This window comes from Lagopus muta, chromosome 2, assembly GCF_023343835.1.
Source record: "Lagopus muta isolate bLagMut1 chromosome 2, bLagMut1 primary, whole genome shotgun sequence".
Classification (NCBI taxonomy): Eukaryota; Metazoa; Chordata; class Aves; order Galliformes; family Phasianidae; genus Lagopus; species Lagopus muta.
This window is the reverse complement of record NC_064434.1, coordinates 71,229,181-71,246,572: the sequence shown is the minus strand read 5'-3', so window position 1 is coordinate 71,246,572 and position 17,392 is coordinate 71,229,181. Positions and strand designations below refer to the sequence as shown.

Sequence of the window (17,392 nt, the reverse complement as noted above, 5' to 3'; positions counted from 1 at the left end):
AGATTACCTCCCGCTGAGTGCAGTTTTACCTAAAAAAAAAAAAAAGCACATAGAGGATATAAAACAGGTATTTTTCAGCGCCAAAATGTCTTGCTGTTGTGCTGATCTCCTGTGTAAGAAAAAATGACATTTATATGCGTACCGAGACTTGATACTATTCTGTGACACTGAGTTATCCTAGCTGATTGTTCAGTGAATTGTAGATTTAATAACACAGTTGAATTTAGCAAAATAATTATGGAAGGATGAAATGAAAAATGTAGCAAATAGTCACTTGCATGTAGAGACATATGTAATGCTACTGATTTTCTTTGCCTTCAATAACATATCTGTGATAGAGAAACAACTTTCTGCATATGTGATTTAATTCACAGTTTTATAATTGGCACTTGTCAGCATACAAGTTTTATTTCTGTTTTAAGATGCATTGAAGAAACACCCGGGCATGTGTAGCACTAATTATTCCATTCCCTTTGAAGAAATGAAAGATTTGGAATTCAATCTTCTGAAATGAGCTGTAGTTTTATATTGCATATTTATAAGCATTGTAACTATTGTTAAAATCAAATCCAACAAGACTGATGTAAAATATGTTAATGTTTATGAAAAATATCTTCAGTTTCCAGTTAAGGTTATCAAAAGCTAGAACATCTTATTTTATCTAATGGTTTTGATTTATTTATTGTGTCCTTCAGTGAACTACAATTTTGTGTGATGGACTGAGATGAGAGGGGGGAAAAAATTGTGTTGATTTTTTTAAAAAAGGATAATTGAAGCATGCTGTTATTGTCATTGAGTTGTCCTTTTCCTTTTGTGTGATTATCCTCATAATACCTCAAGACTTGACTGTTATTACTATGCTTTTTATTTGTGGAATGCTTGCTAACAGTTTTTACAATTGTTGGATTTATGAACTGATATTGAAGTGGAAAAAAATGTCTTAAAAGAAACGTGCAGGCTTAGCAAACTTTTGGTATTAACTCAGAGTTCTATAAGACCTTCATGTAAGAAGGAATGTTGACATCTGTTCCTCAAAATGACAGATAGAGTATTTACTGTCTCTCTTCAAACAGCTAGAAAATAGCATTTTCCTCTTTCATTTCAAAAAGATGATACTTTTAATTCAACGTAAATAAATTTAGTGAGCTTAATGAGTTTGTAGCTTGAGATTAAAAAACTAAGAAACAAAACAACAACTTACAATTAAAAATACTGACTCTAAACATTGAAATATATACATTCATAACATCTTAATTTTTTTTCTCTTATCCACTAACGTCTTGTACAACATATCTGCCAAGCTTGCATTTTTCTGCTCAGTAATATAGCTGCCAAGGCGCCCGGTAAATGTGGAATACAGTTTTCTCTACCTTGAAACAGAGAGCTATACAAACTAAGTTCACCCCTTGTCAAAGCCTGACTAAGCAGCTATGGGGAGTTATGTTGTTCAGAATGTTTGACCTATGAATTTTATTCTCTCATGCACACACAAATTAATATTTTTATAATCTGTACAATCTTGTTCCACTGATTCGTTAAGTTTACTAATTGAAATTCAAAGTTTTGACTTAACACTATGAAGTATGAGCCATAATTAATCCATGCAGATATAATGGCCAGGATGGAGATGGAGAGAAGAATGTAGTGTAGCTGGTGAGCATGAAAGAATAGGTTTGTCTGTGCCTTTTTGATCCCAGGTGTTCCTTGCAAAAAAATTTTTCTGTTTATAATGTGCTGCTACTCGTTTTCTTTCCAGTGGGAGATGGACTGTAACCACCACTTTATAGACAGATCTTGGGAAAATTACTGGAAATATAATTTAAAATTGATTTGACAAATAAGTCTGTCATTTACATAATTAGAGATAACTTTATCTTTTTGTATCCATTCCAAGCGTGGGATCTCTGGGATGACTTCCCAGTAAAAGAAATTTTGTGAAAACTTCCTTATTCATTTCTGAAAACTTTCTTATTCGTTCATCAAACTAGTTTAATGTTGGTAATCTTAAAAGAACAAATTAATCTATTGCATCGTTACTATTTAAAACCTAGAGTTATAGCATAAACCTGTTTGGGGGAAAATTCCAAAGATCATCAGTCCAATTCGCTATTAAAAGCCACCTTTAAAAGTAGATTCTGAGCAACCTGTTCAGAACCTTGTCTCTCTAGATTCATTCTATTTTCAGAAATAGAGATTTCACAAACTCTCCTGGCATCCTGCTCCTTGGTTTGATTCTCCATTATGGGGAGCAGCATTTTGTAACTGAGGAATCTTGTCCTTTCTTTCTTACCTTGGAGAAGAGTCTGGTTCTCCCTTTACTGTTACTCTCCTTCAGGTGATGGGATGAGACAATTGCTCTCCTTGTGCTCTTCTTAAGGCTGTGAAAACTCATCTTCAAGCTTCAGTTCGTCTGTTCCATGCTCCAACTTCCTGTTGTCTTCAAAGTTTTCTTGCTAATTGTCTGTTGGATTTGTATCCAGTTTTGGACAGAGGGTGACAACATTGCATGTGTGGTCTCAAAAGTGCCAGATAAAGAGGAATAATCTTTTCTTTTGACCTGCTAGAATATTCCGACTAGCACAGCCTGGAGTGTGGTTAGCCTGCATTCCTACCAGGCTGTTCTGCTGACTGCTGTGGAACTTAGTGCTCACCTGGGCCAGAGCTGCTTCTGAAATAGTTTGTCCCAAGCCCATGCCATTTCATGACCTTTCTCTGTCTGAAATGCAGGTCTGTGTCAGTCTTCGTGTTCTTAGACTGCTGAGGTCCCTCAGAAGTGCAGCTATAACCTCCAATACATGAACTCTTTCCCTTGAATTTAGACTTGCTTGTGAAATTCCATCCCATCCTTCAAATCTTTAAAAAAGAGTATTAAACAGAAGCAGCTCCTGTCTATTATCAACTTTTGATACAACTCTTTTAGCAACTGGCCACTAAATGGAATTTATATTGCTTATCAGAATCATTTTAGGACAGTTGTCCAGTTACTTTGTCTACTTCGTAACTTCTATGTCCAAAGCAAGTCTTTTCAGTTTACATACACAGATACTATGGAAGGCTATCAAAAGCATTGCAAAAATACATGTTGTTGGCATTCACTGCTGCATCTTCATCCACAGAACTAGTTATCTCATTGTAGAAAGCAATTGGTTTGGTGATACGCTGTTTGCATTTAGTAGATCTATTCAGGCTATTCCCAAGCATCTTTTTATTGGCTTCCATTATAATTTTTTCTTTAATCTGGTTAGGGCCTAAGAGTTCCAATTTAACTTTATACAAAGATTGAAGAGTCACTAGTCTCAATTTTCACTTCTTGAAACTGAATTACTGAATGTAAAGTGTTAAGCAAGAATAAGAGTAAACTGAATGGGATGAAGGAACCTACATGGTACCTTATTTGTTTGGAGACTACTAACTTTTATTAGAAACTTTATCTAGATGAAGTTTTTTCAAATTAGTTTCTTACAATGTCATGTGAAAAAATAATTATTTCGGTATCAGAAGTTGAACTTAATTATGGGTTGTGTGATGAGGTATCATTCTACTAATCAAAGTTCATATTTTGTGACTTACATGCTTACTGTACAGTAAGTACAGAGTACACCCAATGTATTTACAAATCACTGCACTCAATTAGAAACACTACTTCTTTTGGTGCAAAATTTTTTAATGTAGTTTGAACGTTTTCTGGGAGATTCACACTTCATTATTCTCTTCTTTCTTCATTCAATTTTGTGCAAAAGAGCATCAGAACTACTTTGGAATAGACGAAAATCTTGGACCTGTAGCAGTCAGCATCCGGAGGGAGAAGGTTGAAGATGCTAAGGAGAAAGAAGGATCTCAGTTCAACTATCGTATAGTTTTCAGAACAAGTGAGGTAATATTATTTTGGTAATATTATTTCAGTAATTCTGCAGAGGAAAGCTGACTTAGAACTTAGGGTGCTAGTTGTTTGCTAACTTGGAAAGTAAATCTGTTATTGGGAAAGTAATGTTTCTTGTACTGTTAGTAAATATAGTTGCTACCTAGATCGAAGTTCTTCTCTTCACTGCTACATACAATTTTTATTTTTAGATAGGCATCCAAAAGGAGGTAAGTTGGCTGAAATTAATATATCTGCAAGAGGTAAACAGGGAATCAGGTAATAAGAACAAACCTGTGGGCAAATTTGGACCAAACTGATAAATGTTATGCTTCTAAGGATTGGAAAAAATGATTAAGAAATGCAGGGGAAAAGAGAGGGGGGAAAAATATGAAAGTGAGTACTAAAACTTAAGTGTACTTTTGAGTATTCTATTTCAAACTATTTTCTTAGAAGCTTTTTTTTCTGTGAGAAGTGCTTTATGCACTTCAAATAATTTGTGGAAAGAACTTTACAACTTCCTAAGGAAGAGAAATGGAGAAGTGCTGCTCTCTTCTCCTTCTCAGGGGTAACCAATGGTAGGATGTGTGTGACTGGCAGAAGGTCGCGTCAAGGGTATTAAGAATTGAAATACTGAAACGGCCTTCACAGTGAGGTGGCTGATGCCCCAGGCCTGACAGATTCAAAAGAGTTCAAGGATAATACCCTCAACTATCTGCTTTAGCTTTTGGTTAGCCTTGAAATGGTTAGACAGTTGGACTTAACGGTCTTTGTAGGTTACTTCTAAGTGGAACTATTTTATTCTATTCTATTAATATGTTAATAAGATAATTACTTTAACTGGAAGAATAGCTTTCATTATTATTATGGAAGGACATTTCTCTTAATCTTTATTTCAAATCAATTAGTGTCTCTTGCAAAAATAGTATATTTATGACAGCAACTATGTCTGATTTGCATGAAAATGCAGAATGTTATTATCCTCATGACTGCTTGCCTTTTATTACTATTAAAACAAGTTCTTGATATCTCTGGGCTCATGCACTTCTTACAAACGTGCAGAAACAAATTTTTTTATGGCTAGTTTTTTCCTTCATTGCCAAAAAAAGATGTGCCTCTGTTTATGGAGAGTAGTGATTTAGGTTACTCACTTCTAAGTAATGTTTCTTTTTGCCAATAAAGACAAGTTAGCATGGCTTAAAAAATGGATAAGGTAAATGAAGATGCCATTAGCCGTGGCTTACCTTGTCTGTCCAACCTCACAATCAAGTACCATGTTTTCTAGAGTAATATGACATTAAAATTAATGATTTTTAGCTTTCCTAGTGATTTAAAATTCTATTTTAGAAAAAAATAAATCTTCAGAATTTTACTGAGTTAATAAGTTCATCAGTAAATCTCTTTAAACAAAACATAGAAGCATTTCAGTTGGAGAAGATCAAGATCACCAATTCCAACCATCAGCTTGACTTCCTGAGTCTCATCACTAAACTGTTTCCCTTATTGCGATGTTTTGAAATCTCAAATATCTCCAGAGATATGGACTCCACCACTGCTCTGGGCAAGCCTCTTTTAACACTTAACCAACCTCTCCCTAAAAAAATTCTTCCTAATGTCCAATCTAAACCTGTCCTGGTGCGACTTGAGACCATGTCTGTTTGTCCTGTCACTTGCCATGTAAGAAAGGAAACTGGCACTCTCCTTGCTGCAGCTTCTTTTGACGCAGTTGTAGAAACAATGAAGTCTCTCCTCAGGTTCCTTTTCGCCAGACTAAACAAGCCCAATTTCCTGTATTGCTTCAAATAAGTTCTTGTTTTCTATTCCCTCCACCAGCTTCATTGCTCTTCTCTGCATGCTTTGGAGCAATTCAATATTCCTGTTGTTACAAAGACTTAAAAATGAACACAGTATGTGAGGTGTGAACTCACCTGTTACACATATGAAGAAGCAGTCACTTGTCCTGTCATGTTGATTATAAATACATAACTGAGATAATAAGAGCCTGTGTCGTCTTTAAAAGTTATCTAGCGATCTTTTTACTCATTTAAGAAAATTGAATACATTGATATTTTTCTTCATACTTTGTTTCATGCTTTTTGTAAAACCTGAACACGTTATCTAAAATTCTTTCTAGTATTATAATTTAAAATGCTTTGTATCTTTATTGAAGCTTACTACACTTAGAGGAGCAATTTTAGAAGATGCTATACCATCTACTGCAAGGCATGGCACAGCAAGAGGTCTGCCTCTCAAAGAAGTACTAGAATATGTAATACCAGAGCTGAGCATTCAGTGCCTGAGGCAAGCATCCAACTCACCCAAAGTACCTGAACAGCTACTTAAATTGGATGAGCAAGGGGTATGTAACGTATGACTTTTATTTAAAAGATAATTCAATTAGAATGTATTTGTGGCAGTGGGGATTTAAAATATTTTGCAGATAATATTGATAAGCCTGGATCTGTAATGCAGATCAGTCACATTTTTTATTTTGGCAATATTTACTTATGAGCTCTGCATTTCTACTGACAAAATGAGGTTAACTTTTCTAAATAAATTATTTTAAATATGTTATAGCTTGAGAAAAATGATTAGGCTATTGCAATCCTCTTTAGACCAGTGAGTGGGATTATAACTAAACTTCTAATGTCTGTATTGAGTTATTTCCATGATCTTTTTTTGCCCTGTATATACTGTGTACAAATGCTGTATGAAAATGAAAATACTTCTAATATGTTTCCTTAATACTGCTTACAGGTAAGAATGCAAAAGAATATAACATATCTCTATATCTTAAATTTTTATTTCTTTTAACACTAATTTTCTGATTAACTTTTACAGTAGATTGAATAGAATCTTCCTTGGTTCAAACAATGGAAATTATAATTGAGACTATGTAATTAATTAACTGCACCAGTAATGAAATAATCACCATTTTCCCATGAAAATTTATGCTTATGAAATTTGTGTTCAATAAAGAGAATCAGCCTCTCTAGAAGCTTGTAGGTAAATTCATAGCTTATGAATAATTTGGAAGGACGAACTTACAAAGGGATTTCATTGAAGTGTTAAAAACTTGTTTTATTACATTTAAAGTAAAGATTGCATGTTCTGTGTAAAAGTCAGTATCTGTCTGTTGAAGCTGATGGATTCTATTGTTTAAAGCAGTGGTATAATTTAATGCTAATTCAGTTTCAAACGTGGTTGCGTCAAACATATTGGTGTCTACCAATCTTTTCCTGTGACAAAGTGAAGGTAGAGTGAGGAGTATTTCTTTTTGGTTTAGACTATTAAGCTGTTTTTGTGTGCATGTTTTATTATTTCTCTTTGCTGTATTCTTTGAAGAAAACATCTAATTTGAAATTAATTTTGTCCAAGGTCCATATTTTTTTACTGTTTTTGTCAGTGCTTCTGGTAAAACAACAAAGGAAATCAGTAGTGCTCTGTTCTGAATATGAGAGTTCTTGATCTCCTGTTGCTCTCAGGATTTCCTGTTTGAGTTCCAGAATGAATTTAGATTTAGATCTAATAAATAATATTCATTTCCTAAAGGCACTGGATGGTCTAGAGAGCAGGGAGTACTTGCTTAGTTGACTTCAGTGAGATATTTCCCAAACTCACGAGAAGTATTTCTGAAAAATAGTTATGGAGATCAGTAACTTCAATGGGTAGTGTAGTTTTAAACATCAACTCTTAATTTTGAGGCACAGTGGTAATAGCACTACTGATTCTTGGTACTTGGTTCTGAAAATTCAGTCTTGCTTTTAAATTGACTGTCACCATGCAAAATGTAGTGTTAATTATTTTATATACTGCTTCTTATGGGATAATTACTTAGATATAAGCAGAAAGCTGTCCATAGAACCGGCATGAGATCCATTTATGCTTTTAATCCCCTTATGTACTTTATGCTTTCAGTTTATTAATTAAGTAAATATAAAAAGTTACGCATTGTAGCTGAAAGTGACAAGTGCCTGAAATATCATGAATTTAAAAATATGAATCGTTATCTAGAGATTTAGTACTGTCTCAGAATAATAAGTATTTTGTATAACAGTCTATTAAATGTTTGCATTGTTCTTCAGCAGACTGAAAGTTCTTTTAGTGTTATGAGGCAGGTAGTGAAAGAAATCAGTAGTTCCAGTGAAATATAAAGTGGGTTGTGGAGAAAACATGGCTAAAGCATTGTCCTTAAAATGACAGTAGAAAGCTGATGCAAAGTGAATGGTTGACATGATTTGAGAATGTAAGTAGTTCCCAGTTATTCTGCCATGTGCTGATCAGTGTTAGGTTTGACTGTAAATTTACAGGAAAATTCATTAGTTTATCTACAACCTTGACAGGATTTCTTTTCTCTTTAATTCCACTCCACATTTCTACTAATGGTTTATGGTATATATACTTTTTGATACCAGTCATCACTCTATGATTGTTCACTTCTCTCTCAAACTAAAGCTTGAGATCACAAAAAGCCCTAAGAAAATATGAGCTTTGAATGTGGTGATATTTAGCTGCTTTTGAGGTTCCTTTCCAGAAAAACTCTCAAATCTCCACGTGGTAAAAGTCATCAAGTTGTTGTTATGTGATAAAGAATCTATGCTGTTTAAGACGACGAGGCACCAAGGTTCAGTAATGAGTGATTCTAACTTGAAGTTGTCATTTTGAGGAGTTCTATGCACAATTAATAAATCACACAAAGCACTCAAGTATGTCAATAAATTTAGACATTATTTTCTGATTACATGTTATTAAATTGCTCTCAATTACGCTAAACACAGTATTTCTTGTTTAGAAATCACGAGATCAGAACCATGTCTGAAATTACGTATACTTATATAAGCATGGAATGCCATTCCAATACTGGCAAACTTTATCAATTTAAATTTTCTGATATTCTGATATTTTCACATCAGTTGAATCGCCTGTTTAAAATACTCCCAAAGCTCATTTACATATTTCTTTCTTAGGCATTGACTTTCTACAGGTACCTTGATTTCTGCCTCTACACAGGCCAAATGATTCTGAGCTGAGTTACTTTGCTTAAATCTACTAATCTTGTGGGCATGAGTGCTCCTAGTGCATGGGTGTGAGGCTCAGATTATTGCAAGCATGTTTGCAGCTGCAGTTTTGTTAGGGAATAGTGGTATTGATAGAATCAACCTTGTATAGGATCACTTAGAATTAGCAATTCTTGTCCATGAATTGAATACCCAGGATTAAGTGCTTCATAGGCACGATGGTTTTAAATCTTTGTCTTTACTATTTCTGAAGGAGAGTGTTTTAACCATGAAATGACAGGACATTTTGGAGGATACTTCACTTCTGTTTGGAATTATACTAATGATTCTGTATCTAATTCAAAAATTACTCATCTGGGAAAGAATGAAGGAGCATCACTGCGAATTTCTATACTGTATATTTAACCCAAGTGGTTCCCTGACTTGCCATTCACTTGTACTGTTAGTTGTTGCCACTACTATCGTAAAGTCAAGGAAATTAATTTAATGTTCCCTGTTTTTTAAATTGGAGTATTACACTGAGCTGGGGTAGAGGTGGCAATGTGCTACAAGCACTCTCATTCTCTGCTGAAAAGTGTCAAGTAACAGTACTGCTTCCTATAATCTGATATTTATATCAGCAGTTCTTCCAGTTTCTTCCATTTAGGGTTCATGCTAGCTTTACACTGAATAAAAAGTTCCTGACATGCAGCCCAGAATATTTTATTAGCTACATAGCTCTCCCCAGGCACTCTTTCAATGTGGAGATCAATCAGGGAGGCATTCTGGATGGATAGTATATATGGCAATCAAGAGGAAATAGCAAGAGCAGACTGGGATCTTAACCCTGCCTTTCCCCAGAGACTAGAGGTCTAACTCAGGCACCTTCAGCAGTGCACACATCCATACCCCTGAATCTTCTTCTACGTGATGACCCATTTCATTTCAAACTATGGTAATTTCTAGTTGATCTGTGCTCTGTGTGGTCTAGGCTTAATGTTGTTGCAGTGTCACTCCTCATTCCTGTCCTTACTGAGCCTGTATGTATTCTATATTCCTAACTGATCTGAAGGTTAATGACCTTCAGTCAGAATATGTAGAGAGCACATAAAGATTCACCCTATGAAAAGCATATATCAAATGGAGAGGATGGACTGGGACTTGTGAGAGAGGGGAAAGGGCTGCCATTGTATATTATTACAGTCTGTTACATACCAGTAGATCAAGTCCTGTAGTGTGCTTTTACATGTATATAGATCTGATGAAATTGCAGAGTAGGGCATTTTATACAAGGTTACATGGAAATAAATTGTCCCACTGATACTTTAATTTCATTACACGAAATGAACTTCAGTCTAGTTGATGTTTTGAAGGGTTTTGCTATTGATTTTAATAGTCTACTGCTATCCTAGTACTTCATTTCAATACATTTAGCTTTGGAGCATGAGATTCATAGTGTCAGTGATTCTGTCTGTAACCTACATTAATTTGGACATCTTTAGGATATTCCACTATTGGTTGTGTATTGGTTGTGCTTGAAGGTAGATAATTAAACCAAGAATGCTGTCAAGTTAGACCCTGAATTTCATGGGACACAAGGAACCTCAATTTTAAAATCATGAAGCACAAAAAATTAGGTTAGTAAAAGCATAGTGAGAGTTTCTATTCCTTCAGGGGTGATTTGGGAAACTGTAGGGTTTTTTTGTTTGTTTGTTCTAATTGATGCTTGGTGACTGCCTTGCATAGAACTCTCCAATAAATGTAACATTTCTCCATTTTACATGAAGTAGGAAAGATAAGGAACATTTGAAGTTTGGAATTATATTTTTGATGCTTTTTCTTCTGTATAGTGTATGTTTCCTTGATTCAGTCTTTTAGTGTTTTAATTTTACACCTTTTCCTACAAACTGCTGTGATAAAACATGAGAGCAGTAGCATTTCTGTGAATATAATATACTTAACAATATAGACTGTTTTACAAATGACTGAGGCGAAGCAGACCATTCCTGTCACCTTTGATCTAATGTGAGAAACTGTCTAAATATAATTCCTGTTTTGGACACTAATCCTGAAGTTTAATTAGATCTGGTCTGAACATCTGGAGAGCTGAGTGGTGTGTATACAGACAGCGGATGGTGTCTGTCAGTTTGTGAAGCTCTACTGGTTTGTCAGTTAAGAATAATAGTAGTACTACATAGAGTTTCCAATTTGTCATTTTAAGCATGCATAAAAGTTGAGAAAACAGGACCATATTCCACTCAAGAAATAACTTTTTTTATATTAATACCCTACCATTGAGAATGATTTGTTTAAGAAAACTTCAACTACTATTTGATTTCTAGCTTGAAGTATGTTGTTATAGAACTTGTATTTACATATTAGAACCTTTGGAAACTGAATATTTTGTTGTTGTTGTTTAAACGGGCAATTTTATGGGGTGGACGCAAGATTTATTGAACAAGAAAATGGAAATTATTGTTCTGTGAGTCTGTTTTTGTATTGCCTTGAGAGAAGCACATTTTCTGAATGGCTGCTATTACTGAATTAGAAGGTTGTGGAGGGGAAAGTTCACGTATAGGGAATGGTTCGGCTGAATCTTAAATAGAAGAACTAAGGGAAAATAAACCCACCTTGGACAAATACACAAAATTTACCAGTTAAAATTCCAATACTATAACATGCAGTAGAGGTTGCTTCAATACATCAGTAAGACAATAGTTGTCTTGCACTGTTTTTAGCTGTTTGAATAGTGACAATCCGGTTTTCTTTCAGTATATTTGTTTGTTTTTTGCTTTATATGGTGACTTCATTTCTGAAATAAGAACACACAGTTTTGCATTTTCAAATGTTTTCTGCTAGACATTAACAGTGTCAGTATTATAATTTTCATTCATACTAATTTCCTTTACTCTGTAATTGTTTTTTTTTTTGTTTTGTTTTATTTTCTATTTCAGCTGAGTTTTCAACATAAGATTGGTATCCTTTACTGCAAAGCAGGCCAAAGCACTGAAGAAGAAATGTATAACAATGAGATGGCAGGACCAGCTTTTGAAGAGTTCCTTGATCTGCTGGGCCAGAGAGTACGGCTAAAAGGGTTTAGTAAATACAGAGCTCAGCTAGATAACAAAAGTAAGTTATGTTTCTGATCTAGGGTAGGCACTGCAGTTCTCAAGTTCATCTTCTGCAAATATCATTTTATCTTTTCATTGTCATATCTTTGAATTTTGGTTAGTAATGTTATACGGTAGACAAAGAAGAAGTATAGCAAAAATAGGAATTGCAGTGTTGACGAAACAATGACACACATCTTTATTAGCTTTGCTCATCACTGCCCTTAACTTCAGCTTAACTCATTTTTTTAGTTTAATGTGATTTTAACAGTATTTTGTCAACTGATCACGATAAGCAGTGATCTTTTCTGTAGCTTGTCAGCTACATCCTGGAAAAAAAAATCGTTTTTTGTGTGCTATATGAGTGTGTGTAGTGAAAGAGAAACATAGTTAGCCAAGTACATCATTTTAAGCGATTAAATCCTGCTGTCCTGTATATACTACATGTCCTTATAATCAAATGGGAAAGTTGCTTAAACTGTTAAAGATAAGCTGCCAAGAAGGAAGCTGAGAAAGATATTATTAAAGGAAATTAAGGGAAGACCTTCTTGTCTTGTGTGCAATCTTTTGTCTTTTGGATAATCACAGAGATCTAGGAATAGATAAGTTCCAAGTTTCTTTGTTCTTCCCACCACTGTGTACCTGATCTAATCTGGTTCTTAGGATAATCTAGCTGCAATTCTTATCTATATGAAGTTATTTAAGACCAGTAGTGTTATTTCATTTGGTAAAAATGCTTTTCTGCACAAAAGCAGATGTGCTTCATTACTCAAAGAAATTTAGCTGTTTTTTTCCCCCCAAAATTTGTGAAATAAGTATTCAGAAAAGAACAAGGTGCAGAAAAACATAGTCCAGGTATGCTGTTTGCTAAAACTGTTAGCAGAGAAAAGTTTATAGTAGCAGCCATTCTGTAAATTCAGACAGAGAGGTACTTAAGAAATGTTCAGTGGAGCATCTGCCGAGTTAGAAAATTCCAGCTTACTTAAATAAGGGACTGAATTTCAAAAGAAACTTTCTGGCTTATTTTCAAAGTCAAAGTACTAAATTTAAATCTCTTGACTGAGTAGGATGTTGTATAAGAAACTTTTTTTTTTAAAGTTAAACAATCTGCTTTTCTATAATTAGTATTTAAAAGGGATTATTTTCAAGATACTTTGTCCCTCTTTGCCACGCTCAGTGTAGTTTAAGCAGATATTTACATTGTAAGATTTAGCTGATTTCCCCTTTCTACATCTTCCAAACTCTGCCTGTCTAAAATGACACAAAGTTTATAATGAAATTAATTTCATTAAGGATTTTACAATAGAGGAATGCAATAATGGTTACTTTGTAAAATAAAATCCAAATAAGAAACTTAAATGGAAATTATGCTTCCTATTTGTTATCAAACTAATTCATATTGTGTGAACGTAAATGAACATAATTTGTGCACATATAATTGATTAAGCCAATTGTAATATGAATGTATTCAAAACTATAAACACACTTAAATGCTTTCAAATTTAGGACTATAAATATACAGTGTAGTTACTGCTGAATGGTACACTTAGGTGTATGTTACAGCAGGTTCCCTACAGCAGATTGCTTGAGAAAGCATCCAGATGGGTTTAGAATTGCCTATGGGTCCATTGCTCCTTGTCCTGGTGCTGGGCAGCACCGAAGGAGTCTACCCCCCCACCTACCCTTTAAATATCTATAAGTATTCATAAACAATTATAACATATGGTCACTGCTTTCTAAATAAATAATATTTATTTTCTAAATAAACACTATGTAAAAGAATGCTAGAGAATGCTTATTACTTATTGCTTATGAAAGATGTAAAATTGTGTAAAAGAAATAGGCGAACATTGAAAAAATGAAGAAAAATTGAGGTCTGCCTTGGCAGAGTAGAGTTCCCAAGCTCTTTCTTTGAAGGTAATTAGTCATACCTAAGTAATCCAGACATCAAAGTGAATAACAGCGATTAATTTCTGACTGCAAAGTAAATCCCATCTAATTTGCTGTAAACGTTCTGAAATGTGAACTCTATTTCTAAACTACCTAATAAAAAGTCATATCTGATATGAAGTGTATTTCAATAATTTTTAAAACTCTGAAAATTCCCAACAAAATTATCTTTACATCGTTGTACAACGTATTATGTACATATTCTGTGATTTTAAAATGTCTGATCTGCAGTATGTGTTTTACTGTGAGATTTGAAGTGTCATTCCCAGTACTTTATTTTTGGTAAAGAATGGGATTAGTCAGTTGTCTTTATTACGATTTTAAATAATAATAATAATATATGTATATAATACAAAACTAAATCATTTGTTTATTTATCCCATGAAATATTAAGATCTTACAGTACTGGCTTATACGAAATTTGTTTATCCCCTAGGCAGCAATCCCTAAGAGTAACTTCTTGCAGAATCTGTCTGTCATAATATGAAGTTACAGAACAGATTTTTAGCTGATACAAATTGTTTTTATTCTACTGAAAAAAGTTTTAAATTGCATTAATAGATTTAAATCATAGCATGTAAAGAGTGGTGTCCGAAAAAGTCATATGAATGTTCTATTTTACTGACCTTATGATTAAATTCATTTTCAGCTGATTCAACAGGAACTCATTCCCTCTATACTACTTACAAAGATTATGAGTTAATGTTTCATGTATCAACAATGCTTCCATACATGCCCAGTAACAGGCAACAGGTATGTTATTTACCACTTTTGTATAATTTTATTTTATAGATATTAACACAGAGTTACTGTTTCTCAAACAGTACTTATTTTAATTGAGCTGAATTGTTTTTATATGAAGTGTCTCATAATCTTGTGATTATGTTGGTTTTTTGCTTTTTTTTTCTTGATCAAATGATGTTTGTAATATCTTTATACTTTATTAACTGATTCTATATTTACTTTTCACAGTGCTATTACACAGTACAGTTGCCCATGGTCAATCAGTTATTTTCAATTTGGAGTTGGTTTATATCTTACATATGTTTTAAATGTTGCCTGGAATAAAGCTTGAAAACAGTCTTATGGTAAAAAAAATGTGCATGTGATAAGATTTCTAAATGACTCTACTTCATGCTGCAGATCTTAAAATGTTTACTGATGCATCAGCTTAATATTCTTTGCCTAATTGTATCCTTCAATGGGTCTGCTTGTGAAGTCAGAAAACTGCCGTGTACTTACTTCTGATAATTCTCTTTGCTTACCTGATTTTCAAAATATCTTTAAAGCATTAAGGATGGCTAAACAATAGCACAGCAACCAAAGTGTGCACCAATAAGGTTATTCTGTCTTGCCTGTCTCAGATATTTCTTATAACCAACTGAAAAACTACAAGCACATTTGGTATAATATATCAACATCATAACTTAACAGCAGAATTACTGCTCAGACTACTGATAGTTTCTGACTTTCTACACTACCAGTCTACATTTCTTTAACTCTGCAGAAATAAATATTGTATTTATTTATAGAATATTATCTCCCTCTGGTGCGAGATATAAAGACTTGGGTTATTTTGGAGGGTTGTCATGAAATGAAGATACTATCTCAGTTTTCTTTGTGAACAGTGTGCAGAAGTTGGGTTAGTTATTGTTAAACCATATGATTTGCACCTTAAGTGTCTTGCCCTGTCAATAGGACTTGTGGAAGGAAAGAGATGTATCAAGGCAGCAACAAAAGGATACAAGAAAAAAAAATAAAAATTCTTAATACAGGGTAAATGAAGTTTGCAATGGAGGTATGTAATGTGACTCAGGTAGTCAGTTCTCTTACCTCAGAACTCTTTAACGAACAGTTTCATCTAAACAGTTAAGACAACTGTGAATTTTACTGTATGACACAGGATTAGGATGTGGTGTAAAGAAACAAAATTAGGCATAAAAATATAAAAATTCTCTATCATGTGAATAATATGAATGTTTGGACAAATCATATATGAAAGTGTGTGCCTTTTAGAGGGCAGAATGTTCAGCTGCTTCACACACTCAGCTCTGACAGTAGCTAGTAATCAAGATAACAAATTGTTATCAATATCTTCACTTCTCTGAATTTTAATTACTATACAGGATTAATTTAGTAAGGAGTTGTTGTTTCTGTAATCTGTCATAATGGTTTAACTCTCATTTGAAGTGTTTGCTTTGGTTTGCACACAAGAATACTTGGCTGTTTCGTTTTTGTTAAATAGCCCAAGTTTTCCTACAGTACTGTACATTTTCAGTAATAACTTTAAAGCCAGGGTTCTGAAATCCTGAAACACTCCAAAAACATTGTTATATTTCAGTTTATTAGTATATGTATAATATATTTGCAAGAACTTTACAAGCTAGCAAGGCACAGATGAAGAAACTGTAATAGAAAAAATCTGAATATGTTTACCTGGAAAAAGTACATGTAAATTGGAAAAACTGTACATTTTATTATGATATAATGCACTGAATGAGCTTGCCTAAAAGAAGAAAAATAAACGTTTTCATAGTTAATCACAGGCACTGACAGTAAATATGACCTTATTTGGAGTTTACTACTTTTATCATCTTTCATGACTTTCCCTTGTTTGTGAGGAAAGGATATCCTTTTGACTCGGTCCGCTCATTTTCACTATTGTTTGCAGTTTGTACAGCTGTACTGCTGTTCTGCTCAGCCACTCCCTGTTCCTGTCCTTTCACTTCTTCTTCTACTTTCCTTACATTCTTGTCATTTCCTTGAGTGTCTCTTTATCGACAGGTGACAGTTGTTGTAAATAACAGCCTTTTAACTCCATGGTTTTCCCCAGCAACAAACACTCCTTTCCCACAGTGTTTTAGTAAGCACTCATTGTCACTTTAACAGGTTCAGTATTTAGTAGAAGCATCATGTTGTTATTCATTGCTTTCTTGGGATCAAAATAATGCGTCAGTTTTCCAAGTTTAATACCATGTCTATCTGAAGACACCTCACCCCCACATTATTTTTAGGTGCTGGAATCTAGTACTATTTGCGCAGCACGGACACTGCCTTAATGAAGTGTGACAACAAGTTCACCCAAATGACCAGAATTTAGCCAGCCTTAATGTTCAAAAAGTATCTGCAATCATTATTAAATTTTCTTCTATCACCAAAATGAATACTGTGAAAAAAATTATCAAGGATTTTAACCTAGCTTTCACAAACTAAGTTAAAATTGGATTAGGTCTTTTTCCTTGAAACATTTTAGATGCTGAAGACCACAAATGCAGTTACGTCAGTTGTGCTTGAAACAGAACAGAGAGACACTTACAGGTGATGTGGAATGCAGATGTTGTTCGTCTCTTCAGGAGTCATCACACTAATTCTACGTAGCCAAAAAAGGGGAATTTTTTAGGGATTATGGTAATTTTCCTTTTGGATTCTATTAGTAATGAAGTCCTCCATTCAATAGTTACTTTTTATTAGCATAT

General features: G+C 33.9%; 1 protein-coding gene across 5 annotated transcripts in view; it reads left to right on the top strand.

The window, feature by feature from the left end:
* SIPA1L2 (signal induced proliferation associated 1 like 2) overlaps nucleotides 1-17,392 on the top strand; it is a 141,373-nt gene that overhangs the window by 61,511 nt on the left and 62,470 nt on the right. For all 5 annotated transcript variants that reach the window (XM_048935151.1, XM_048935150.1, XM_048935147.1 and 2 more), the window contains exons 4-7: nucleotides 3,741-3,874; nucleotides 6,030-6,218; nucleotides 11,811-11,985; nucleotides 14,566-14,669. In XM_048935151.1, the coding sequence (XP_048791108.1) occupies nucleotides 3,741-3,874; nucleotides 6,030-6,218; nucleotides 11,811-11,985; nucleotides 14,566-14,669 (602 nt within the window). The remainder of the gene's footprint in view (nucleotides 1-3,740; nucleotides 3,875-6,029; nucleotides 6,219-11,810; nucleotides 11,986-14,565; nucleotides 14,670-17,392) is intronic.